This window comes from Tyto alba, unplaced genomic scaffold (genome assembly GCF_018691265.1).
Source record: "Tyto alba isolate M040663 unplaced genomic scaffold, T.alba_DEE_v4.0 Super-Scaffold_1, whole genome shotgun sequence".
NCBI classification, from domain to species: Eukaryota; Metazoa; Chordata; class Aves; order Strigiformes; family Tytonidae; genus Tyto; species Tyto alba.
The window spans coordinates 39,943,795-39,969,234 of record NW_024881261.1 but is presented as its reverse complement, the minus strand read 5'-3'; the positions used below and the strand labels follow the sequence as shown (position 1 = coordinate 39,969,234).

Genomic DNA, 25,440 nt, shown 5'->3' with positions numbered 1-25,440 from the left:
ATGCAAACAGATTGTCTAAAAATTAAACCTTACAGGCGAAGGTGTTACCAGTTGGCACAGCGCCGCATGAAAGGTTTGTCTTCATCAGAAGTAATCTGTGCTAACAGCTTCTTGCTCCATCAGTTGTTGAGAGGAAAGCCAGAGGGAGTATTTTTGACTGCAGGTTGCTCCACTGTAGATTTTGTCTTGTTTTGACTGTCTCTAAGACCGCCTGTGAGATGCCTCTGCTTCCCAAGTAAGTCATGTTCTCATGGCAAGGGTGAACAGAGGAGTTTCTTGTGTCATGGACTTGTAAATGTAGTGGAATTCTCCCCGACATCCCTGATCTTGTCACCTGCATCTTCATTAGGAAATTGCTGACATCGCTTGTAGTCCCACTGTCATCTCTCCCACGTCCTCTTTTTTATTTTTGCTTACGCTCTTGCTGACATGACTGGCTCTAATTAAAGAGCAGGGAAGGGAAGAGCAGCAAGTGCGTATTTCACAGTCCTAGAGATGCAAGAATAATGACAGAATTGCATGGTTGGTTTTACTGGTTTTTAAGAGGAATTAAAAAGAAATAAAAAGCACAGCAAACAATGAATTTGTTATTTTTTACAGTTGTGCTTGCACTGGCTTGATAAGCAGATTTATTTTTTAGAAATGGCAAGTGCCATCTATGTATTTGCATCCAGCCTGCTAGAAGTGAGAAATAAACAAAGATATCCCTCCAAACTTTCACGGGTGCTACAGAATTCAGAGTAGCAGGAATTTTTATTAAAAATCAATTTAGAAGTGGAATTCAACAAGCAAGAAGTAAAGTACCTCAGGAGTGTTACACCAGCGGAAAGGGGAATATGCTTCCACATTTTTTCATTTCAATCAGGTGTGCTAAATATTACATTCATTGCCAGGTGTGAATAGGTGATCTTGGTAGAGATGTTTTTTATTTTGGTATTGAAAGATTTTTAAACAAAAACACACTTTTCAATTTATTATTTACAGGTTTTATTCATTCAAACTATTTTTTGCCTTTGGCACAGCCTCAAGCAAGAAGTGGTGCATACTGATTCCCCAGATGCGTGCAGAGGCACTGTCCTGAGGAGGGTTATTTCTGTTCTCAAATTGCTGCTGTAATCCCATCTGTGAGGCAGGGCTTTGCTGGGGGTGTTGGAGGGTAAAGGAACAGTTCTGTGTCTCCCTGTAATGTTTTTGTTTTTCTAATCACAAAATAAACCTTTGGGAATCCTAAAATGAAAAAGGATAAAACTAGTATTGCGACCAAAATTCTGCAACTGCTCCACACTAATTGGGAATGATGGTTTTACAAAGCTAAGTATGGAAATGAATTCTGTATCCCTGCATTATTGACTTTTCAAGTAGCCTTACAATTTTAGTTTCAGACATGTTGCAAAAGTTTGTGCCGATGGTGTGTTGTAAGTTGGCTGCCATACCAGTCCCTGCATCCAGGAGACATGACAGATGGACAAAATCTGCTGCAGAGCTGTGAAGCTGCCTTTGCTGCCACACAGCTCTGGGGTAGTTTCCCTGAAAGCCACTGGAACAAACTTCAAATTTCTCTGGGCAACATAGCAATGTATTTTAGAGAGACTGCGTAAAATGTGAGCCCCCTTTCAATTAATTAACTGGTAGAAAAAGATGGTTTAGATTTATTTAAATGAGACCTTGGAACAATGCTGTTCCAAATATGTTGCTGTTTACATCTCGTTGAAGCTTCTTTTTGCACTGTTCATCAGCTACAGCATGTGATGAGCTTCTTCAGGGTTTATGGGCACATGCTGATTTAGATCAAAATGCCACTGAAAAACATTCAGTACTGATTCCTATTTGGTTCTGCCAAATTTAGTAAGGCGAGATTGAACGCAGCTGCAGAACAGTTTAGTTCACCTGCCAAAGCACAAAGTCTGCTCGACAGACTTGTAAGATGGTAGTAAAGCAAAGTGCTCTTGAACCCTGACAAATTACAGTTCTCGTTCCCCATTTGATGAGAAAGAACTTTTAAGAGAGAAGAATCTGCTGTTACCTACTGCAGAACAAATAGCCACTGCTTAAGCTAGACGTGATTTTTTTATGTTAAAATTATCGATGCATGAAGAGCAGCTGTATCAATGGCTGGTTTGGCATTTTATAGAAGACAAGTGCAGTATCACTGGCTAAAGTGCAATGTAAAACAAATCTGGTAACGCTCAAAAGCATAGCTGATGCTGTCCTGGTGTTCAAAAAGCATGGCTTTAGTTCAATTTAATTTCTGCAGTCTGGCGAAAAACTACAGGCTCACATGAATCAGGTGCATTATTAGCCCTACTTGGATAAGAAGTGATGCTGGAAAAGAGTTTTCAACAAGCGTGTGTGGGAAAAACCCCTGGAAATGCTAGTACACGCTAGTCCTGACCAACTCCCTGGAGTTTTTATCGTTGTTTTTGTTTTCCGTGTTTGTCATTCATGATCTATTAGATTTATGTGTTTCAGAGGATCCTCAGGTTTCCTTTATAGAAGTTTTCAGGATGTTTTCACTCTGCTTGAGCAAATCACAAAAGCTGAAAGGCCGCCTAGTCTTGGCAGCGATTATTTAGCTGGAGCTGGATCAGTGCATGCAATATGCTTGATTCCTACAAGCTGAAGGTGCCTTAAAATCTGCTGCAGTTGTGTGTATACTCTGTGCACGGCAGCTCATCCCGGGCGGGTCTAGAAGGGAGAAGCCAAATGGGACACAGGAGACCTTGCAGGAGATTGTGGTGCAGAAACTTCCTTTATGTTGTATTGTCTGGGAGACTGACTTGACCTTCATGGCAGTTGAACTAACTGGTGTGAAAAATCCAGATGATAAATGTGTGTTAGCAAGAAAAATGTGCAGTAAAAGTAAAGAAACTGTTTGCCTATCAAATATTACCTGCATACTTTGTGTGCAGAGAAGCACTTCCCTTACAGCTGAAGGAAGGCAGTGGTAGCACTCAGTCAGTTTTTTTCTCTGTTCTTTTTGGCCACCTTGGCAGTCTTGTGCTGCTTTGTCCATGGAAAGATGCTTTTTATTCTTTCACCTGGCCAGCTATTAAGGTAGCTCAGTCACAGTAATAAGAATTATACTTTGATTGCGTGAGGTCCCACAGGAAGTACCGTGGAGGAGTAAATTCTGGTTTTAACTCCTGGAATCTATGAAAAGTAATGTACCCGGAGCTGAATTCTAGACGTAGAACACCAGAGAAGCAAGGTTTTACATACGTGGGGATACAAAATTTCCCCTCTGGAGTGTAAATATTGGTGTCCTCTGGTGTTCACTGTCCTACCTGCACGAGAGTATCTGTATCAAACAGTATGCATTATACAGTAGATGCTGTTGCCTCCCTTCAGGTACCAGAAAACAGGACTAGAGCCGCGTGTGAACAATATCTAGAACGAGCATTAACGAACTTGGCATATGAAGGAAAAAAGAGTCTAATTCCAGAGTCGAAACCAGACTCTGTCAACACATGCTCAGGCTGGGTGGCCTTTTGCTTCGGGCAGGGCGCTGGAGGTGCCACGTTCCCCTCCATCTTGCAGAACAAATTAAATCCAAACTGTGTATAAATTCAGGCAGTAATATAAAATGAAGGTATGTGTTTTGTTTAACGTTAATGATGCTCATGCTAGTCTGTATATGTGCAGGGTATTTCATTTGCTTTGTGCTTAATGTAATAACTTTAATTTCCCATTTTCAAAGCATTGAACCGTCACTAAGCAAATCAGCATTTTGGCAGCTCAGAGAACTACCAGCAAATTAAACAAATGTTTTTGAGCAAATTGCAAAGCAAACTTTGCACGAGGCTAAGCAACCCTACCAAAACCATCTCGAAATGATGAAGATAGTGAGCACTATGCAAAAGATGTTTCATTTGCATTAGAGAGAGCTAGTGCAGGTTAGTAAACGCCTAGTCCTGCCAGCACGGAACGGGTTACAATTAGGATCTTCCCTACAGCAGTAAACTGGTGCCAGCCATTGATACAACTGTTTAGTAGCTCAGCAGGGCAAGGTCACTTCCAGATGTTGCCTGTAATCCTGCTTTGATTGCCGCCCTCCCTAAAGGGTGTAACTGCAGTGAAAAAGCCTGTCTGGGAATCTCATGGTTTTTCCAACAGGGCTGCAGTTTCTAACTGTAACTTAATATTGCAGCCAGAAACCTTAAGGATCCGGTTTAACAAGAGAGAGATTTGACTATTCATAGGGCCTCACAATACCTCTTTGACTGAAGTTTTTCTTCACTGTAATAAATAATGCAGTCAAGGTAAAAACCGTTCTTTTAAAATTAACATAAGCAATCTAGAGATGATTACAAATAGACCTTTATGTCCACATTACGTGCATTCAGATGTTGGATTATGGCTTTTTTTTTTTCACATCTGTGATTTTCCCAGGAAGTAGCAGCACCTACAAGTTATTTAACATACCTGCACAGATCAGTGTGGAAGGTGAAAAACTGATTATACCTCTGAGAAAATGTAATTTCCTTTTTTTCTTTCCTTTCTCTTTTTTTTTTTTTTTTTTTTTTAATTTTCCTTTCTCTCTGTACTAAAACATTGGATAGCACTTTAAATGTTTTTCTCAGATTTTGGTTATTTTTATGAAGTCCTCGTTTGTTTCCCATCAGTTGGACCATCAGATAGACAGAATATCTTAGCTGACTTTGGCAGTCTAAGAGATATTCTGGGTTTTAATTTTTTTGTCCCCTAAAGGTGCAGCTACGGAGCTCTTTCTAAATGAGACTGCATTTTGAAGCTAACTCAGCATGGCACCTGTGCAACATTTAAATTACCCTGGCACTGCAACAAGCTGGGAAAACCAACTCAGAAATGAGGCAGTTTATCACTTGAAAATGTGGTTTTAATGAACTGGTATCATCACTTCCAGCAATCTTTCTGGATTATACAATTCTGAAAGAGACAAACAGATGTTGGTACAGATTACTGTGCAGTTGAGTCTTTTTTGCACTAGGTCCATAGTTTTTGCTGGATGTTTTTTCCTCGCAGAAGGAGAGAGATGTTTATTGTTCAATGGGGTGGATCAGTAACTGTTTAATAAAACACAACTTAACGGTGGTACTCTGCTTGAAGATGGGTTGAACCTCTAAGGCGGGAAGTAATACTTCTTGAGTGCCTGTGGACCAGGCCAGGTTTGTGATAAAGACAGGCTTAGGCATGCATTCAGTTAACACAGCAAATACATTAGGTGTTGAAGCTGCTTAGCCGTTGCTATTGTATGACCATTTGTGAGATTACAGACACGATGGCAGAATCACCCACTAAGTATTTGCATGGGAGTTAGTAACAACTAAAATATATAAAGCAAGCTGCATGTGAAGTGGAAAAAGGCTGCCGTTTGCAACATAACTACTGGCGTACATCACCTGTTCATTACCTCTTTACAACACTTGTGAGAATTTAAGGTGATCAAAATCTGTGTAACTAAAGTACTATTTATGTAAAGTAATATTACATGAGTAATATTCTTACTCATGCTTTTCTATTTATTTGAAAAATTAGTTACAGATCTTTTCTTATATTTTCCCCAAATTGCTTGCTTTCCAAAGCAAGCCATAGCAGCTTTTTGCTTCCAGGCAAATCCAGATAGACGTAATAACAAAGTGCAGCTGTAGAGATAACGGGAATTATTTTCAATAAAGGTATAAATTTGAGGTCCAAGTTAAATCAAGATTCCTTCAGAAAAAAATGGCAAATGCAGAAACAATAAAGGTAGATTTTTTTTTTAAAAAAAGGCACGAAATCTCTTGACTTCCTTCAAGTTCGTACTTTTCATACCAAGTGTGCTATTATTTCTAATGTATTTATTTTTTACAGTATCATTCATGCACTTATTTTACATCATCTGTTTGGACTGTAAATGTATGAACTCCAGTAGGTGAGAAAGATTTATTTCAAAATGTTCTACATATACCTTTCATTCCCTCTTTTAGGTAATACAGCCAAGGTGTTTATTGAAGTGAAGGATGAAAATGACCATGCACCTGTCTTTACCAAAAAACTGTACATTGGAGGAGTGTCTGAAGATGCCAGAATGTTTTCTTCTGTGCTTAAAGTTAAGGTAAGACTGAAATTTTGAAAATAACATTAATTTGCAGTGGGAAAATATTTACTTACCAGTTTGATTTTTCACAGGAGGTTATGAAATATGTTTCTTCTAAAACTGCTTGAGCTTCTCAGACACTAGCAGTAATTTCCATTTGATTTCTTCTTATAAACAAGTATAGTGAGCACAGATTGGGGAAACCTTATGATGTCAGTGTTTGAATATGAATATGAGGGTGATAGTTTCCATTTGTGCGTGTATGACTGATATGCATTGGCACAGTATTCCAGCAGTTACTGATGCATGGTCAATTTTGAGCTTAAATAACAGGTTTTATTTCTATTGATTTGTTTGTACTCATTTTTCATTTGACAATTTGTAGCTATCATTTTAGATATGTTAATATTTAGAGGATTCTTTTATGCTCAACACTAGTTTTTACCTTAAATTTTTCTGACTACTACTTTGGCAGCAGCATGTTTATTTATGCTTTAAAAAGGAAAGAGCATTTTCTGTTTCAGGGCAGCAAAGCAATTTCAGGTCTGTGCACTGTGAGGCAAATTGTGAGCAAAATTGACTGTGGGGGGTTTGTTGTTTTTATTTCTTTTTTTTTTTTTTAAAAATATAGTTCAGGGAAAGCTCATATATAGAATGTAATTAGCATCAGACATAAAAATAGCTTATAAAAAAATCTGTTTTTTTATAAAATGCTTTGTGATTCAGTCTCTTGTGCTAGAGAAAGCTTGAGTTGCCAGGACTTTTCAGGTTTCCTCTGCCTTTATTTTGTTACCTCAGCAGGCCTCCTGCATCTTTTTTCACCTTAAGTGTTAGTGGAATAACTTTGAAGTTGCTGATTCTAGCTTATGCATAAAAGGGCACAGAAATATGACCTTTTAAGAGTTTTACTTTGACCTCATGATGTGTTTAGAGCACCAGGAATGAAATAGAGAATATCAGAGCTTATTAAAGTTGTCCCTTAGTTTTTTGTTTCATGTCAGTCTTTCCCGAAGTAAGCCCAGAAACGGCAGAAAAGTGGGAAATTGTTAAGCACTGACTATTGCCTCTGCAGATTAAGTTTGTTTAGTTTCTGAACTAGTCCAGAGTATTTGATTTTTTCTCATTTTTTTATACAACCTGCAGGGTAATTTGGGGAATCGGATCAGCTGGCAGATCAAAGTCAGTGCTACTTCTCAGATAGCATTATTAGGAGGACACTGAGTAGTTAGAAAAGAAGTAGAAATCCTGAATGAAAGGGAAGGTGTAGGGAGGAATTATGGTGAGAGGAGATGAAAGATGCACCTTGGTAACCGGAAAGAGTGATTAGCCCAGAAAGATTGTTGAAAATGTGTGTTTGCTTATTTCTACTTTATCAGTCATGAAGTCTGAGTTCAGTCTTTGAAAACAAAGCGAATAAAAGTCATCTAGCATGTGCAATGCCTATGTTTAAAGATTTATTTCTATGCAAGTAAAGAAATTGTAAAGTGAGCAGTAAAGCAACATTGCGTGTTGGAAATAATAGATTCAGAAAAAAGCACTGCAAAATTTCCTGTTATCAATTTCTTTTCCTCCATTTTCTGTGCTGAAGTTTTAAAGCACACCGGATTTCTATGCTATATAAAATAGATAGTGACATATAACCAAATGTCTGCTCAATTCAATGGAAAGCAAATCCTGGATGCACAAATTAAAGAAGTGGTGGTAGTGTTGCTGTTAGAATGATCTGAGACCATAATTGAGAAGAGTTTTGAAGGTAGGGGTAGTATTTTTGTTAACGTCTTTTTTTTCCCTGACATTTTTTTACTGGTTATTGCTTCTAGCTACGAATTTTAAACTAAAGCTCTAACACACTCAAAAATAGAAGACTGGAAATTGTATCAAATCCATGAACCTTAGAAGTGCTGAAGATAACTGTCCTGTACAAGGGTACTGGGGTAGATAATACTGAATAGCAAAGTCACTTAGGTAAAGGAGTGTTGTGTGTGTGAAAGTGAATGAAACACAAGACATGAATGTAAAATTACATTTTGAGTTGACCATACAAAATGTGAATAGGCTGTGAAACCCTACCCAGTTTTCAAAGAGGCATTCCTGATTTCTTAGGCACAGATATTCATGTGTGTCAATCAAGGGGATAAGAAAGTGTGTGAGAAAGAACAGGTGTACAGGTAGGAGATATCTGGGGGTGAAGAGGGGAATCTGCTTTTACCCTTCAGAAACATTTGACTCGGAAAAGGCGATCAGAGGACAGAAAAGGAATATCAAAGGAGGGCACAGAAGAAATTATAATTTTATGTCTCTAACCCGTTCCTGTTAAAACATAGGACAGAATTCTCCCTGACTTTGCTGACAGGCAAAATGGAAGTTGATAGCATCAAACATAACTGTGTGCTTAGTTAAAGTAAAATTAGAAACTGTTAAGAAGTGCTTATTGCAGAAAATTGGGCTACAATTTATTGTTCTAGCACCAAGCATTTTCATCAGTTGGTGCTAGTTAGATCATTTTCTGTCCTTTAGGAAAAAAAGTGCTCTGTTAGTTAAATACTATACCCATTCCAATTAGTGTTAAGAAGAATCAATCAAGTGAATGTCTCTTCTTCAAGAGTTCAGGTGAGCAGATTTAAATGAGTAGCTTTCCAAGTTGAAATTTTAAAGAACATTAATAAAGTACACGCATAGTTTGAAGTGTAGAAATTATTTTTATTCTAATGGGGAAGCTAAGGAGGAGTTTTAAATGCATTTGCTTTCATTTTCTTCATTCATTAGTAGTTGCTAAATTTTTTAATGGCATCTGAGTAATTTTGAAAAGAAACTGAAATTCTCAGCATAATCTCATTCTTCCTGTCACTGACAACAACTTTGATGATCCTTGAACATGGGGTATTGACTATTATACTATATATTTTTTACAACTGAAAGCTGTTAAACTGCATAATACAGATTGTTGAAATCATTGTTACTGAAAATCATAGTGAACCAACATTTTCTAATTGTGAATAGTGTCACATTATTTGTCACAGCAATGCCATACAGTCACCATTGTAGAAAAGTATACAACACTTCCTGCACACTGGGACCCAAACTTGCCATTTTTTCCCCTGTACTTCAAGGAGATAGCAGCAATAAATAGGTACTAAATGTGTAGAAGTGACATTAACTTTTTAATTGGTTTCTTATGTACATTCCATTATCCTGAGGGAAGGAGACAGTCTTTATTTTAAATTGAAGTGTAAGGTTGTTGTTACCAAAAAAAGAACGGACTCTAATTAAGCCATTGTTTTCCTTATATTAAACAAAACTAGGCATTCTAGAGGTACAACAGGGACTCTGTTGATTAACTCCTATCTTCTTTGGTTTCTCTCTTTATTTTTATCTGTAGATTTTTCTTGAAAACCTGAAAGTCAGACACTTCTGTTAGTAGTGGATGATTTGGATAGCCGGGCCAGTTGTTTGAAAATTTCCAGTGCACCTTTTCTTTGTCACTCTGTGTGTGTGTGTATGTTTAATACCAGCTCCTACTCATCACTCTCCGAGGCCCTTATTTTTATATCCCTTCATGTGAATATCCAGGCTTCCCGTGACCTATGTCAGTTCCTCTGTCTGTGGACAGGGCTAATATAAGTCATAGCATCAATTGTACCAGGGCATCTACGGTGCTGTCGATATGTAGAGGCTGCTGTCAAGGTTTAGTTCTCTAAGTGAGGTGAGATGCTTAAGAAATTGCAAGTGGGAGGGGATAAACTGAAGTCTGGAAAATAGTAGGGCATATTAAAAGATAAATGAGGACAACCCAATTCAGTGAAGGGAGAATAAGAAGGAAAAAAATAGCCTTTGATCAGAGGTGAGATAGGAGCCATCTTCTGCTTTTATATCATAAAAATGCAACTCAAGTTAATGGTGATATATTTCTCATGACTCTTTCATCAATTGTGTAACTGTTACATACCATAAAGATGGTATAGATCATGGCAAGGGATATTTAAGTCATAAATTAAGATAATTCACATTGTGAGCACCTACATTTACTTTCTCATGTGAAAGTGATAAAATATGGCAAAGGTCTTCTCTTTTGAGGTGAACCTACTTTCACAAGTGTTGGAAGCATTAAGGGCAGGCAACCATTTGGCACTCTATTTGATTACCCTCATATAGTAGCAAAAAGTTTTGTACAACATGACTTTTATAGCACAATATAGTAGTTAACCATATTTTAGCAGACTTTCAGAGAAAATAAATCACTTTCATTAATTATTTTTTTATATTTCAATCACAAATGTGTGTTTAATTTGCCTCGATGAGTACAATAAAAATTCCCCAACAAGGGCCTTCTGGCAGGCTGACAGAGGATGCTCTTTCTGGAAGTCCTAATTTTGGAAACACCAGCACTGGCTCCGTTAGTGAGAAATGCCTTTTTTTAGAGTGGCAGAAGGAGATACTGTTGGTTGAAAATAAGGGTCAGATTTATTGCAAGAAGTTAGTCATTGCTGGTTTATTTATATTGAAAGCAAAGTGGTGGTTTAAGTACATAATATCTGAGGTTACAACTCATCATCTGGGTAACTATATCTTCTTCAGCCTTTTACATCTGAAGGTCAGGGTCTGGAATTCCATGTTAAGCCCAAGTGCCAGATAGGGGTTTGGTTTCTGTTACCGTTTGTCCATTTTTGAGGAGAGTATCATCATGACAGAAAATCAAGACTCATCTTGAAACTTCTTTCTCCTAAAAGCTCAAGGTCAAAGCTGTGTGTGGCTTTAGCAGAGGGTTTGAATGAACACCACGCAGTTCTTTATTATGTTCAGGTATCCTCACTTTCAGCTTCCTGAACTTTGCAACATGTTCCTGAGCTGAGCTTGAGAGGCCGGGAGGGAGATCATATTGACACGGCTCAGTCTGGTGAAACTTTGGGACAGCGTTACGAGTGGACAGGTCATCTTGGGCACCGTGGAGCTGTTTTAATGTGGTGCTTTAACCCAGTTCCTGTTGTCTGAAGAGAGGTTGGAGCAGTCCCGTGCCAACAGGTTTGCTTTCTCCAGTCACTGCGGATGGGATAACCATGGGAGAAGATCAAAGGATGGGTGGGCTGATTGCAGTGATGGGAATGGCTGATATTTAGATACCGATATGGCTCCTGCAGTTAGGTGTGGTTTACAGGGTATGTCTGCTTTTATTTGGCACTGCTGTAATTAAATTAGTTAAGCATAATAATCACAGTGGCAGGCACTTGCCAGTAGTCCTCATTTAGCAAGAGTTTAAGCTAATATCATTTTTCCTTTTTACCAAATGGGAGACAGAAAAGTTGAGCTGAGAGAGGTTGATTAGGAAGTACTAATTGTAGGTGGTTACCAGAGTAGATACTAAAGACGTCCAAAAATCATTTTATAATTGGATAGAAATTCACTGTCTTTATTTTAGGGAGTATGTGCGTTACATCAAGCAAGAAACAATTAAGTTTTTAAAAATTGATCTAGTTTTGCAACAGGTTAAAAAGAAAAATAGTCTGAAATGTCAGAACAGCATTGGTGTTGCTACCAAGAGGCGCTGATATCGCAGGATAGGCTTAACAGCTGTGCCTATGCCCTGATTCTCACCCCGAGGTGATCCCTACCCCACCAAGATCCACCGTGGCCTCTTCCAGCGGATGCCCAGGCCAAGGGATGCGTGACAGTGCTGGCGGCTCTCTTCCCAGCCCTGCCCCTGCCTTTTCCCAGAGCAAAGCAGGGGGCTGTGCAGGGCAATTTCTGCTCAGGTTTTGCCCTGGGTCACCAGTGCCCTGCTGACACTCCCTTAAGCTGTAGGCAGATCCCCAGTTCCATCTCATTTTGGCATTTAATAAGTTATTCTCAGCTACCTCTCTTCCTCTGTGCAGTGTTATTGGCACATAAGATGGGCTTAATGTTGCTGGGTGTAATTTATATAAAAATAAGATGGCAAACTTTACAGCCCTAGGCAAAAATTACAGCTTTGACATTAAAAAAAAACAAACCCACAACACAGTTAGTTCCTCTTTAACAGTACTTAATGATTTGCTGTAGTCATTAGTTTTTAATATAGAAGTTTATGTAAATCATTTTTAGATAAATTCCTCACAAATGTACTGCTGAATGTTTGTATGTTTAACTTCAGTTGGTTAAGTCATTCTGTACTCTGTGGCTTGAACAAAAGTTCACTTCTCTCCTCAAAGCACATTTCTTCCCCTCTTGAAAAATATTTTGTAAAGCACCCCAGTCATGGCAGTAATTCTGACATACAGCCTGATGAGTAGCAACAAGAGTAAGAAATAATCTAACTGCAATGGGCCAAACACGGAAAAAAATGCAGGGTGAGAAGAAAACTAGTACTGAGTACATCATCTTACAAGCAAATTGAATTTGGAGACAAGTAGGCCGGTAAAATATTGGATGAACACTTCTCTCATCATCAAAACAGTCACATATGTGACTATGGCAAACACTAGAGATTGCTTCTTCCAGCTCTGTAAGGTGCAGCAATTTTGCTGGCAGCAGCAACCACTCTCTTGAATATATTCCTTTGAATATAAAATCCTTTTAGAATAGGGTAATGTGTTGTCTTGCTCTAGAATTTTAGGAAGATTACTGTAAGTAGGTAAAAGGGAAGCTTGAGCTCAGAAAAATGCCACAAATCATTATCAAAAAGTTACTTTTAATTAGAGTTAATTTGAATAATGATTTGCCATATGAGTCATTCTAAATCAATATGATTGTTGTAAGGCTAGTGTCCTCTGAAAGCTGTTAACTGCTAATGTCTCTAAGAAAGATATGAAGAATATATTTATTCAAATGGCACTTTTTAACTGAGGCTTTAGTCTTTGCATCTTGAAGACCATGTTTATATTGCTAATGGCTCAGCAGGAAATGTGGAGCTGTGATAAATACCATTTCTCTGGAAATGATAGCTGAGGCCGATTACCGCATCTCAAATCTACGGGCAGTTTCACACAGTTGTCTCTTTAGTCCTACTCGTTTCCCCCAAAGATACCCAATGCACAGATGAGATCTTTTGCATCCAGGTTGATGTTTTGATGCAAGACCAAAGGGTAATCAGGAGCCAGTGTGGTTGGACAGTCGCAGAACACCTTCACCGCTGGTTATTTGGGTTTCCCTTGCACTCTGCAACCATCACTCTGGGCCTGCAGTGGTGGGACAGCTGGAAGAGCAGTCTGCATAATCGCTTTAATTACAGTTCTGGTGGTGCTCAGAAAAAGGGTTCAGATGTTGGACAGTCCTGATGGGGATTGGTGTTATGATAGCCTTTTATGTTCTCTCCCCTTTTCTGCAATTCTCTTTTTTCCCCAGAATTTTCAATGTATGTAGGAGCCCATTTCCATGATTAAAGGCCTTTTCATGCTTTTTTAATGAATATGTTAATTAAAAGCAGATGTAATACTCATAACTACTAATTTATTAATTTTGTGGTTTGAGATTTACTTTGCATTTCATTATATTAGAATTAGTTGTTTTGCTTTGCCACTGGTATTTTCATATAACTCTTCGGTTTCCCCTCAGAATTGGAACAAGGCTTCTTTTAGCCACATATACAATATTTTCAATCTGCTCTGTAAAAGCAAAACCAAAATCAACACAATCTTTAGGGAAATTACTAGCGGGAATTGACTTTTCACTATAATGGTGTGTTATTAGCCCTTTCTTTTTGAACATTTTCTTTCACAGTAGTAATATCTCCAGTTTTGTGTATTGAAGTGCATTTAAATGAGGAAATATCAGAGGTCCTAATTCTAGTAAAGAAAATGAGAGTTGTTTTTTTTTTTTTTTTTTATGAATTACTCCTCAGTTTATGAAGGTATTTTTGTACTGAAAATGTTTGCAGAAAAGGAAGCTTGCCAAAATAAATGCCAGTGAATCAAAGTCTCTGGAAGTGACTGACCTGTATTTGATCGAATTGGTTCTAATACGAAGCCAGCAGAGAGGCTTGATGATGATAATAGGAGCCAGCGGAGTCTGAAATGCAGTTACATCCTGAAGGAAACTTGATTCTTACAATATGGGTGCTCAAATTTTCATTCAGACCTTTTTTGTATTTTGTGCCCTTTTCTGACAGGCTTCATAATGCAACTTCAGCCTTTATTACTGTTTGTACATCGTAATATACAGAACAGCAAAATAAAACAAAGTGTTTTATGCTACAGGTTTTTACCCTAATGACACAGAGACGAGCAGGAATTACTCTTTACCTAACTGTAATCCTTGAAAGCAATCTATTTTAGTGGCTGCGTACTAATCTAAAGCAACTGATAAAATACATGTCTAAAATTCCTGGGTATGGGTATGTGTTACCTATGGAGAGAATACCGGAGTTACTTTTTTCCCCAGATGGATTTATCCATGTTAAATCTCTGGTTATTTTCTATTCATTCCTATAACCTCCAGATTTCTTTCGGTATTTCCCTTTTCCTTGGGATGACAACTTCAGAGTGGCAAGCTCTATAAAAGTGAGATTCAACCCTAGGCACCTTGAGACAGCTTTCTGCTGTGAAAGACAGTGTTCCCTTCTGTAATTTCGTTTTTGCATGTACACAAGAGAACAACTTCTGTGTAAAAATTGACTGCTTTGCCAGACATAATCTTTTATTAGTTAAAATACGATTTATGAATCACAGAGTAATCCGTAGGGAGAAAACATACTTGGTAGAAGTACAAATCTACTTTGAAGCGTCTTTGCAGTGACAACAGCACACCCTCAAACACGCACATCTGCTATAACATCTGGCCTCTGACAGGAAGCTGCTTGCCCTGCCAAGAATAATATTACAGTAGTTCCAAGCACACAGGTAATTTCTTTCAAAGAACGTATCTCTAAGGTAGTATGGTGGTTGCTAAACTTTTTACTATAAGAAACAATACTACAGTTTGGTGCAGTGTTCAGGAAAACTACTACCCTTTGTAATTTTTTTTTAAATGTAATATTAGATTATTTCAGTTACTATGTGTCGTGGTTTAGGCCTGATTGACAGCCAACCACAATGTAGCAGCTCTCTCTCCCTTCCCCTCCGGTAATGAGAAGGGACAGAGAGCCAGGCTTGGGGTTCAAGATAGGACTGGGATGGGGGAAAATCCCCCTTTTATGATCACGAGCAAAAGGCAGACTCGTTAGAGGAAGAAAAAAAGAACATACATTTATTACAGACACTAAAAACACATAACAGAGTAGGACAGTGAGAAGCATTGCCACATCTTGAGAACACCTTCCCCCCACCCCTCCCTTCTTCCCGGGCTCAGCTCTGCTCCCGATATCTCTACCTCCTCCCCCAGGGGAGCAGGGGCAGGGAATGGGGGGTGCAGTCAGTGCTGCTGCTTCTGCCATCTGCGGTGGGGGGAGCTGCTGGAACTTCTTCCCCCTGCTCCAGCGTGGTCCCCCTGTCACAGCAGACAGTCCTCCACAAACTTTCTCCGACATGAGTCCCTCCCATGGGCCGCAGCGTTCCCCACACTGCTCCGTCATGGGTCACTAACTTCCTCCGACTGGATTCCCTCCCACGGCTGCAGCCCTTCCCGAGCTGCTCCAGCGTGGGACACCCCCACATGCTGCAATCCTCCCAGTGCTGAATTACAGCAGCGGGGCTGCCTTTTCCCATGAGACCCCGGCCTTCTTCGGGCACAGAACCTTGATCATCCGAGCAGGAACGACAGGCCACAAATCAATGTCTGCTCCACCGTAGATCTCCATGGGTGGCAGGGGGGGCCGCCCTGCCGTCTCACCACAGGATACAGGGGGGTCTCTGCTCCGGCACACCTCCCCCCTCCTTTCTTCCTCCGTTCCTCCACTGACCTTGGTGTTCATGCAGCTGCCCCAACTCCTCCTCACCAGTCCCACTGCCCATCACCACGTCCCTTCTTAAATATGTTATCGCAGAGGCGCAGCCGATTGGCTCAATTTCCCAAACAGAAGTGGAGCTGACGTGGAGCTGGGGGAGCTTCGAGAAGCTTCTCACAGGGGGCCGCCCCGATAGCCCCCTCCCCTGCCACCAAAAACTCCACCACTCACTCAACCCAGGACACTATGTTACTTTCTAATATTTTTAAGACTGCTAGTCCTGCACATGCCTTCCAGAGTAAAATACCTCCTATAGGGGCTGGAAGTGGGGAGTATTCCTGGAGCGTTCGCAGTGCTGGATCACTTCCACCCCATGGCAGATCAGCTGCGTGGGCTGCGCTCCCTCCCAGCATACACACATAAACTGACCGTATTGAGCACTAACTGCTATCGACATAGCAGCAAAATGCTCTAAACCTAATGTTTCTAACTTTTTGTTTTGTTTTGTTTTTTCAAAATACAAGTTTCAGAACAGCTCTTATTCAGCCTTTTTTCCCCATGAGACAGCCTATCAAAATTCAGCCCTGTTTCCACACCTTGGATTTTCTGACACCATTGGAGGACCGAGTGAAAAATTTTCATTCATTTTTTTTTTTTCCTAACTGTCCTGGGTTGAGTGAGTGGTGGAGTTTAATGTCTTGGGTTGAGTGAGTGGTGGGGATTTTGGTAGCAGGGGAGGGGGCTATAGGGGTGGCCCCCTGTGAGAAGCTTCTCGAAGCTCCTCCAGCTCAAAGTCAGCTCCATCTCTGCACCAAAACTGAGCCCATCAGCTGCACCTCTGCGATAACGTATTTAAGAAGGGACGTGGTGAGGAGCAGTGGGACTTATGAGGAGGAGTTGGGGCAGCTGCGTGAACACCAAGGTCAGTGGGGGAACAGAGGAAGAAAGGAGGGGGGAGGTGTGCCGGAGCAGAGACCCCCCTGTATCCTGTGGGGAGACGGCAGGGCGGCCCCTCCCTGCCACCCATGGAGATCTACGGTGGAGCAGACACTGATTTATGGCCTTTGTTTTTTGCCTGGTTGATCAAGGTGCTGTGCCCAACGAAGGCCGGGGTCTTGTAGAAAAGGCAGCCCCGCTGCTGTAATTCAGCACTGGGAGGATTGCAGCATGCAGGGGTGTCCCACGCCGGAGCAGCTCGGGAAGGGCTGCAGCTGTGGGAGGGACTCCAGCTGGAGAAAGTTGGTGACCTGTGACGGAGCAGTGTGGGGAACGCTGCGGCCCATGGGAGGGACTCATGTTGGAGAAAGTTTGTGGAGGACTGTCTCCTGTGAGAGAGGGACCACAATGAAGCAGGGGGAGAAGTTCCAGCAGCTCCCCCCACCGCAGATGGCAGAAGCAGCAGCACTGACTGCACTCCCCATTTCCTGCCCCTGCGCCACTGGGGGAGGAGGTAGAGATATCGGGAGCAGAGCTGAGCCCGGGAAGAAGGGAGGGGTGGAGGGAAGGTATTCTCAAGATGTGGCAATGCTTCTCACTGTCCTACACTGTTACATGTTGTTAGTGTCTGTAATAAATGTATGCTCTTTTTTTTTCTTCCCCTAATGCGTCTGCCTCTTGCTCGTGCCCATAAAGGGTGATTTTTCCCCATCCCAGTCCTATCTTGAACCCCAAGCCTGGCTCATCTGTCCCTTCTTATTGCCAGAAGAGAAGGAGAAAGAGTGGCTGCGTGGTGGTTGGCAGCCGACCAGGCTCAAACCATGACACCAACTACTTGTATTTCTCAGAAGTTTCCATGGAGCTGTGGTTTACTTGGAGTGGGCTAGGCGGTGATCAACAATCTGCTTAGCAGGGTCCATTCTTTCCCTTTTTGTTGTAGTACCTTTGTAAGTATGCCTAACAAGTGATGCATTTAAAGCAAAAATGAATTAATCTTTGGTTCCATGCAGCCCTCATGAGAGGTGATTATTTTACATTTCTCAAGCCCGCACATTTCCACAGGGAATATCTCAGTGTGAAGCGCCACGACGTGGTCGCACAACCACAGCGTTATGGTAGGGTGCTTATCCCCTCACCTGGAGGGACTTGTAAAATCCACGCCATGTGGCAATAACACTCAGATATTGTCACCAAAATTGCCAGTGGCTTGTCTGGGATGAGCATTAAAATCTTCATTAACCATAACTCCTGAAGCTATTGCATAATCATCACACGATTACAGTTTTTATCGTTATCAGCGTGAGCTAAATTCAAACTGGCTGCTTAGAGTTAAATGCAATTGTTAATTTTAAATGTTTTCCAGGCTCTCTAGCAGGGTCACCCTTAATCATGAGCCTGAGGATGCTAGCAGGGCATGTAAAATGAATGGGACTGGGCTGTTGGGTTTTTTTCCTTCTTCCTAGCAGATGGCAGGTTCAACTGTTTCCAATCACTTTCTGGCACATAAAATAGCTTTTAGAACAAGACCATTTTTGCCGATAGGAATTTACAGATTGTTGAATATTTTCAGTTCTGAAGCCACATCTGCCATTGTACTGTTTTTAGAGGCGGTTTTACTTTGTGATTTACAGACAGTTAAGCTGGTAAGTTTGTTGTAGCTATTGCAGTTTTCCTCTTTTTGTTTCTATATTTCTTCACTACGGTGCTCTTTTACAGTTACCTGTTTCTAGCACTTTTGAACTCATGGTCATCAGCTTGTTTTTGTTACAGACTGCTTCAGAAATTTGTAGCTTTGCATCTTTTGGCATCTGCTCCTCAAATTTAACCTCTTTTACAGACCTCTTTCCACCAAATTCTCAGCTGTGAAATATTTGGACAGCCTTTGAGGACAGCTGCTCTGTGAGGTGCTCACATGCAACCCAAGTCTTGTGTTAATTAGTGACACCGGTTACATCAGAAAAAACATTTGTACTAGGACAGACTGTAACTGGTTACAGAGGCACCACTAAAGGGATGCCTATCGCTCCTAGTTTTCAACACATCTATTTTTGTCTCTTGTCTTCCAGGCATGCAGCTTGGCTCAGCTATAGTGTATCCTATATATTTCCATACTTGAGCTAATGCTTTTTTCCCTCTCAGTCCTCCTAAAGGTGAAACCCAAACTCAACAGAAAGTACCCTTCTGTTTCCTCTCTGTTTTAAGGCGACTGATGTTTTAAATCCCTTTTTGTTGGCAGCAGAGGAACTGTACCCTTCACCTGGTTGCTGCTGCAGTGCTGGGCTGAAATAGACATTGCTTATCTGAGAGCAAGCCCAGCACTGACAGCGGCCGTCTCTTTGATGCCTCTGCAGTGCCAGGAATTTTAACGTTTCTGATGACTTGCTGAGAGCTGTGCTGGCAGTCCTTGGGTAGGAGATGTAGTCACCAAGAAAGCTTGGCTTGTTGGTCTTTTTGCTCCAAGAAAGACGGCTGCCAATGAAATTATAAAAAAATAACTGTTAATGACTTGGCGGTAAATGCCCTCAGTGTTAGGGCCTAGAGCAGCATATTTCAGCTGATACCTGGCTGGTGTAATGTGCTTTTGTGGTGGGGTTAGGGAGCACCCCAACAGTGGCACCTCTTCCTCCATGGGAGGGGACATGTAAAGGCTGGAGGCAGCACACAGTGATGCCAAGGAAATTCCATTTGTGTGGGCACGCTTATGCTCAGTTACAGGAAGGCTGAGTTTGGCCTGGTAATTCCTAAAATCATACATATTTATCAGTATTCAATCATAGCAGAATTTAGGAGACATCTGTATTTCTTGCACATAACAAAAGGGAGATATACTGCTGTAATATTAAGATTAAGTATAGCTCTATCTCTTCTTTGACAGTCATAATGCAACTCTTGAGGTATCGTATATCTCTTCCTAATGAAGTGTCAAAAATATTTACCTTCAGGACAAATTACAAGAATAGCAAACATCTTTACTCTGTACTAAAGAAGTTGGTACATTAATGTCAGCAGCTCACAAGCTCTCTCTGGTGGTCCTGCAAAGATGAACGTGGCACTGAATGTTGTTGGGTTTGATCAAAGTATAGTGGTGAAAGGTGGGGGGGATGGAAACGGCAAGTTAAAGTATTTGAAATTGGAATCTGATGATTTTTTCGAGTTCCTCAGGCTGTTTTGCACCTGAATTTGTTCATCTGTGTGTAGATGGTTTCTGGGATGGAAATGGCCTGAACTGTAATGATGCTGGGGCCATCGGTTTCTCTGGAGTGCAGCTGAGTTCCCAGAACTTCTGAAAATTAACTCATAGCCTGTCTACCAACGTTGGGCATCTGAATTGCAGAATTTTAGAGGCTGCATGCTTAAAGTTTCAAAATGCCTCTTTCAATTGAGTTTCATGCATTAAACTCAGCTGCAAGACTTACCATGCCATTACTTCTACACTTTCAAAAAGGCTGACTTTATTTAATGTCTGTGACTGCAAAACTGATACCCTAGTTTGGATCCAAATTTTATTTGTCCTCACTTGTACACACATACAAGTGTGAAATACCGAAGGTGAAATTGATTTCTGTTGTTACTGAAACAAACCAATATTAAAAGTCATCTCTTTCTATAGAGAGGGAATTTGCTAATATTAAAAAAATGATAGGCTTATGGCCCAGCTGAACCAATCTAATAAATCCATTTTAACAAAGAAATTGGCTTTTTATTGAAAGGGCGTAACGCTGATCTCACAGGGCTCCTCCAGAGAGCCTTTGACAGTTAGCTGGGCAGTCACTATAAATCCTGTCTCTCCTGAAGACCCCAAAGGAGCCAAATCAGATATTGCTCTCCTGCCTGCTGCTGTGTGCCTCGTGCCAGAACACATGTGTGGGATTACAAGAATGACTTCTTTTTTTTCCCCATCTCCATTACCAACTTGCAAAGTTGAGCGTGGGTAAGCCAGTGGGTTTTGCCAGACTGTATTGTTCATGGCTTTAAACTGAGCTGTGTTGTACAAGCGGTACTTGCCTGGTCTTAGATGCATGCACACAGTGATTTGTTAGGTATGAGGCAAGGAAGTGATTATTTTAAAAAATTAGCTGCTCTGCATCACCATATGAAATAATTTTCAGAGAGGTGTCTTTCTTGCCTCTCACGTCGCCCATAGGTGGTCTTCTGGCTGGTTTGTACCAAATACTATCTTTCACAAATTCAAGTATCCCATGCTACTACAGGCAGAGGCTTCCTGATTTCATCTTCGGGTATGTGGAGGATCTAAATCTCTTTCAACATGTTGACGAAATTGATCCCAAGAGCACCCAGAGAAGCCACTTTGAATGCTTTTTCAAGGATTTTTTATTTCTGTTATACTGTTTTTAAATATTTCTTTAAGAGTAATTTTAGTAGTAATATTATAGTAATAGTAATCACATGGAATTTTTTAGTTGTAATTTTAAGATTTGCTTTGCATTTGGTTAAAAACAGGTGCCTGAAGTGAAATATCTGATTTTCATATGCATAGGGAGTGCGTGTGCCCAGGCAGGGGCTGAGGGGTCTCTGGGAGGAGGGGCTGGGGCTGCCATGGGCTGAGCACAGCCCCTTCTAGCAGCCCCATGGACAGGCATGGCTGAGGTTTTGTTTCTCACCATCCAAATGAGTTTTTTATGTCAGTAAATTAAATTAATTTTCTTCAAGATGGGTCTGTTTTATCCGTGACAGTGATCGGTAAGTGAGCTCCCTGTCCTTATCTCAACCCACAAACTTTTTAGTCTGAATTTCTCCCCATCCTGTTGGGGAGGGGGAGACATTTAGCTCTCAAATAGTGATGAGTGTTAGCGCTTGCATATCAACCTGATTTTTAGGTACAGCCGCTTTCTCGCTTCCTTGTGCCATATAGCATGCTTTCACATTTATTTGTTCCTTCAACAATTTACTTGTCAAAAATGAGCCTAGTCCTGAAAACCCACCTGTCAAGCTCCTGTCTGCTGGCTCCGTGATGTTCCAGGGTTGTATTTATCCATGCCAGTTGGATAGCAGAAGTGCTCTGGAAAAGCTCACTGATATCTTTACCTTTTGACTGATAGAACAGGGTAAATTTTAGAAAGCTTTTAACCTTCTCCATCTTTCCTAAAAATGCTAATAAAGGGGTTTGAGATCACCCAAGGGGTAGTAATCGTGGTTTTAAAAGCCTTAAAAAGAGCTATAGAACTGGAGAACAAAAACACTTTAACACATTTTATATTTATGCTTTTCGTAGCCAAGCCAGATAAAGCTTTGTCAATTTAGAGGAAAACAAACCATTTACAAAGGATGCAAGGACCGTTTTAAACAGTTCTGTCCCTGTGATGAGTGGCAGCCAGTGTCACTGTGGGTGCTAATCTTTTGGGCGGCTCTGCAGCACAAAGGTGTGCTGTATGAAACACGGTTGCTACCTCTAGCTAAACCAGCCCAGATGTTATCGCTTGAGCACTGTGTCCTTGTATTTGCTCCATCTGGTCTGGTAGCGGTTGGCGTAGCATGGAAAGCACCCTACAGCTTTGAGTACCTGGATCATTCATCTGCTATGGGTATTTCTTGATGGTGTGCAATGCAACCAATGTGCTCCACGGATTCACTTGTAACATCTCACTGGTGTTCCCTGAAAATGATCAGAAAATAAAGACAAAATAGGAGTTAGTAAAAGTTTCCACCTTATAGATCTTGTTCATTTATGGTGACTAAACAGTTAATGATGATTAATGGCCATCTATTAAAGGCTTAATGACCTTGCACAGATAATGCTTTTTTAGATGGCAGTGACATATCATAGTAAACAACTCTTCACGCTGCCATGAACCCCGCCTAGGTTGTGATTATTGGGTTTGGTATTAAGTCCTGGGGAAGTATGGATTTTACACAAAGACCTTCACCTTTTTGAAGTTAAGGGTGGTTTTTGGCCAACGTTAGCTAAGGCCAGGGGCTTAAGAAGTTGTGCCGATATTTTGACATGCTAAGAGATGCTGAAATGTCCCAGATGCTGAGGCAGTGCCCAAGTCTAATGAGCGGTCAAAGGTACAGGCAGTAATTAGCTACCATCTCCCTGACCCCTTCTGAAATGGAGCACATGAAGGCATTGTAAGGGTCCTCAAAAGCAGTCCCATCTGAGTATGAGTGCCGCCTTCTGAACTGGAGATGATTTGTGCAGAGGAGTAGGTCTGGCGAGGCCGGAACAGGGCTGCACAGGGTTGTCAGGCACAAGGTGGGTGGGATAGGATGCCAGGACTGCCTCCGAGCTCGGCAGCCGTTCAGCAGCGGGAAGATGCCAGGGCAGCTTTGTGTCCTGTGCTGCATCTGCACGGCAGCTCCACGGTGCAGCATTGCAGGAATGCCACTCGATCCTTTTTTTTTTTTTTTTTTTTTTTTTTTTTTTTTAATAAAAAAGGCTTAAATGACTCCAGAAATATATGTGCTCAATCAGTGAGGGTACAAAGTATCTCTAACAGGAGGGAGGACATTCTTGTGTCAGTTTGTGAATGCATTGCTGTGGGGGTTTTTTTCTTTGATATTTAATTGTCAACATGAATTTGACAGTGGAGGTTTCTCAGAATTAAACTGCTCTTACCTGTTCAGTTTGTTGCAGACTTGGAAAGTCCATTTATATTTTTCTTCTTTTTTAGTTTTTTCTTTTTTTTTTTTTTTTTTTTTTTTTTTGGAGCAGTTTAATGCCAACACAGGAGAAAGAAATTGCTGGAAAAGCAAAACTGTATGCAGCAAAATTAAATGAACCATTTAAAGTAATAGCACTATCTGCTCTCTGGTATCTAATGTTTTAAATGTCAGAGTAGAAGAAATTTGCTGGACCAATATGCAACTTTAAATAAAGGACAAGATTAATGATTATTTGCATGCATATTTACCTTATTTACCTCTTCTTGTTTTCTTTTTCTTATTAGGCTGATGATAAAGACACTGGGAATTACAGTGCCATGCAATACAGACTCATCATTCCTCCAATCAAGGATGGTAAAGAAGGTTTTGTGATTGAAGCTTACACAGGGCTAATAAAAACAGCTATGCTGTTCAAAAATATGAGAAGATCCTATTTCAAGTTTCAGGTCATTGCAACTGATGATTATGGAAAAGGACTGAGCAGCAAAGCAGACGTACTTGTAAGTACCAGCCAGGCATTATCTTTATGGAATAATTCTTGAGGAAGTTCAAACACTACATAAAGTTTAATTCCAGGCAGACCTGTAGGAAGGCCATAAACTGTGTGTACTTAATATTTTTTAATTCATTGAAATAAAGCTTTTTAAAAAAAAAAAAAAAAATCAGAAGCTTTTATGACCGTATGAAATGTGTTCATGTTTTGTGCAGAGATACTGATCTCAGTTACCACACTAGACATGATGTTCCGTGTTTTATTTATTCAATGAGCCATTGTTAATGGTTCAATTTAGATTCTAATTGTTTGCATTAAACGTGGACCTAAGTTATGTTCTGGCTGTTCTGAACCCAGATGGCAGCAAAAAAAGTGCTTAGTTTGTGCATTACAAGTATAAGGCAGATCGCATCTGTGTCGTAGGACACCAGCATTTACAGATCATGTCCACCTATTCTCTAAAGGCAGCAAGGTGCAGCCAGCTCCTGTAGCAAAGCTGTGAAGCAGGGATTGCATGGCATTAAACCCCAGTCAATAAGCCAAGCTGAAAGCTTGCTAGCTTGGGCTGGACTCTGTGTTAACATGAGCTTTTGGGTCAGAGTTAGATCTGGTGTTTCTTGCAGTACAGGTAAATATCTGAGCAAATAGTCTCTAAAAGGTAGGAGTTGACTTACTGGAGAAAGCCAAGGTTGCCGTGTGTTAGTTGCTTGTGTCTGGAAGGGAGATGCAAGGAATAATTTTGGGCTGAGACTGTACTTCAGGTTTTCAGGGAAGAAACATTTCAAAACTGGCACCAGCTTTAGGCCTTGAGCTCATGGTTTTGTGCTGAGTAAAGGACATTGACTTAGTCTAGTCACAGAAACCATCAAAGCTAAATTTCTTTAAAGCCCATATAACTTGATGGATTGGATTAATATTAGCATAATGTTGTAGGGATGGAGTGCATTATCTAGTTCATGGGAACACTGTCAAGTGATACAGATGATAGCCATAATACTTGGTATATTGAGTTATGCAAGAATTCAGCAAATAAACATAATGTATGATGTCCTCATGCTTGACCTCCCAAAATGATAGGGCATTCTCATACAATTTATGCAGTAATAGTATATTAAAATATAGACAGAAGGTATCGACATTAAAATTAGAAAGTGAAGTATGTCTCATTAATTTATAGAGGTATCTTTAGGTTGTCTGAACAAATGATGAGCAGTACACTCAGTGTTTTTGAGCAAGGCATGAAAGCTTAGAGTAGCCGTAGATACAGTTGCAAACTGAAACCATCCCACCATGGAAGTTTAGGTTTGCACTGAGCATGATCCATATGGGAAGGTCCTTTCTAACTAGACTAAGCTGCTCCTGGGCTTCATGATTTGAACAGAATTTGTCTTGTTGTCACTGTGGTGTCAGGTGCTCAAACTGGGAGGTGTTACTCCTTTCAGTACAAGCTCAAGGAGTGCACATAGATAAGGGAAATGAATTTAATTACTCATGCAAAGGAATCAGATGTGGGGAAGAAGATAGGTTTGTACTGGGAGGAGG

General features: G+C 40.6%; 1 protein-coding gene across 14 annotated transcripts in view; it reads left to right on the top strand.

Moving 5' to 3' along the window:
• The window catches only part of PCDH15 (protocadherin related 15), an 862,106-nt gene that overhangs the window by 787,633 nt on the left and 49,033 nt on the right, over nucleotides 1–25,440 (top strand). For all 14 annotated transcript variants that reach the window (XR_006165419.1, XM_042793586.1, XM_042793412.1 and 11 more), the window contains 2 exons: nucleotides 5,946–6,073; nucleotides 23,690–23,905. Coding sequence is in view for 13 of the 14 variants with exons in the window: in XM_042793586.1 (XP_042649520.1) it covers nucleotides 5,946–6,073; nucleotides 23,690–23,905 (344 nt within the window). In the remaining variant the exon portion in view is untranslated. The remainder of the gene's footprint in view (nucleotides 1–5,945; nucleotides 6,074–23,689; nucleotides 23,906–25,440) is intronic.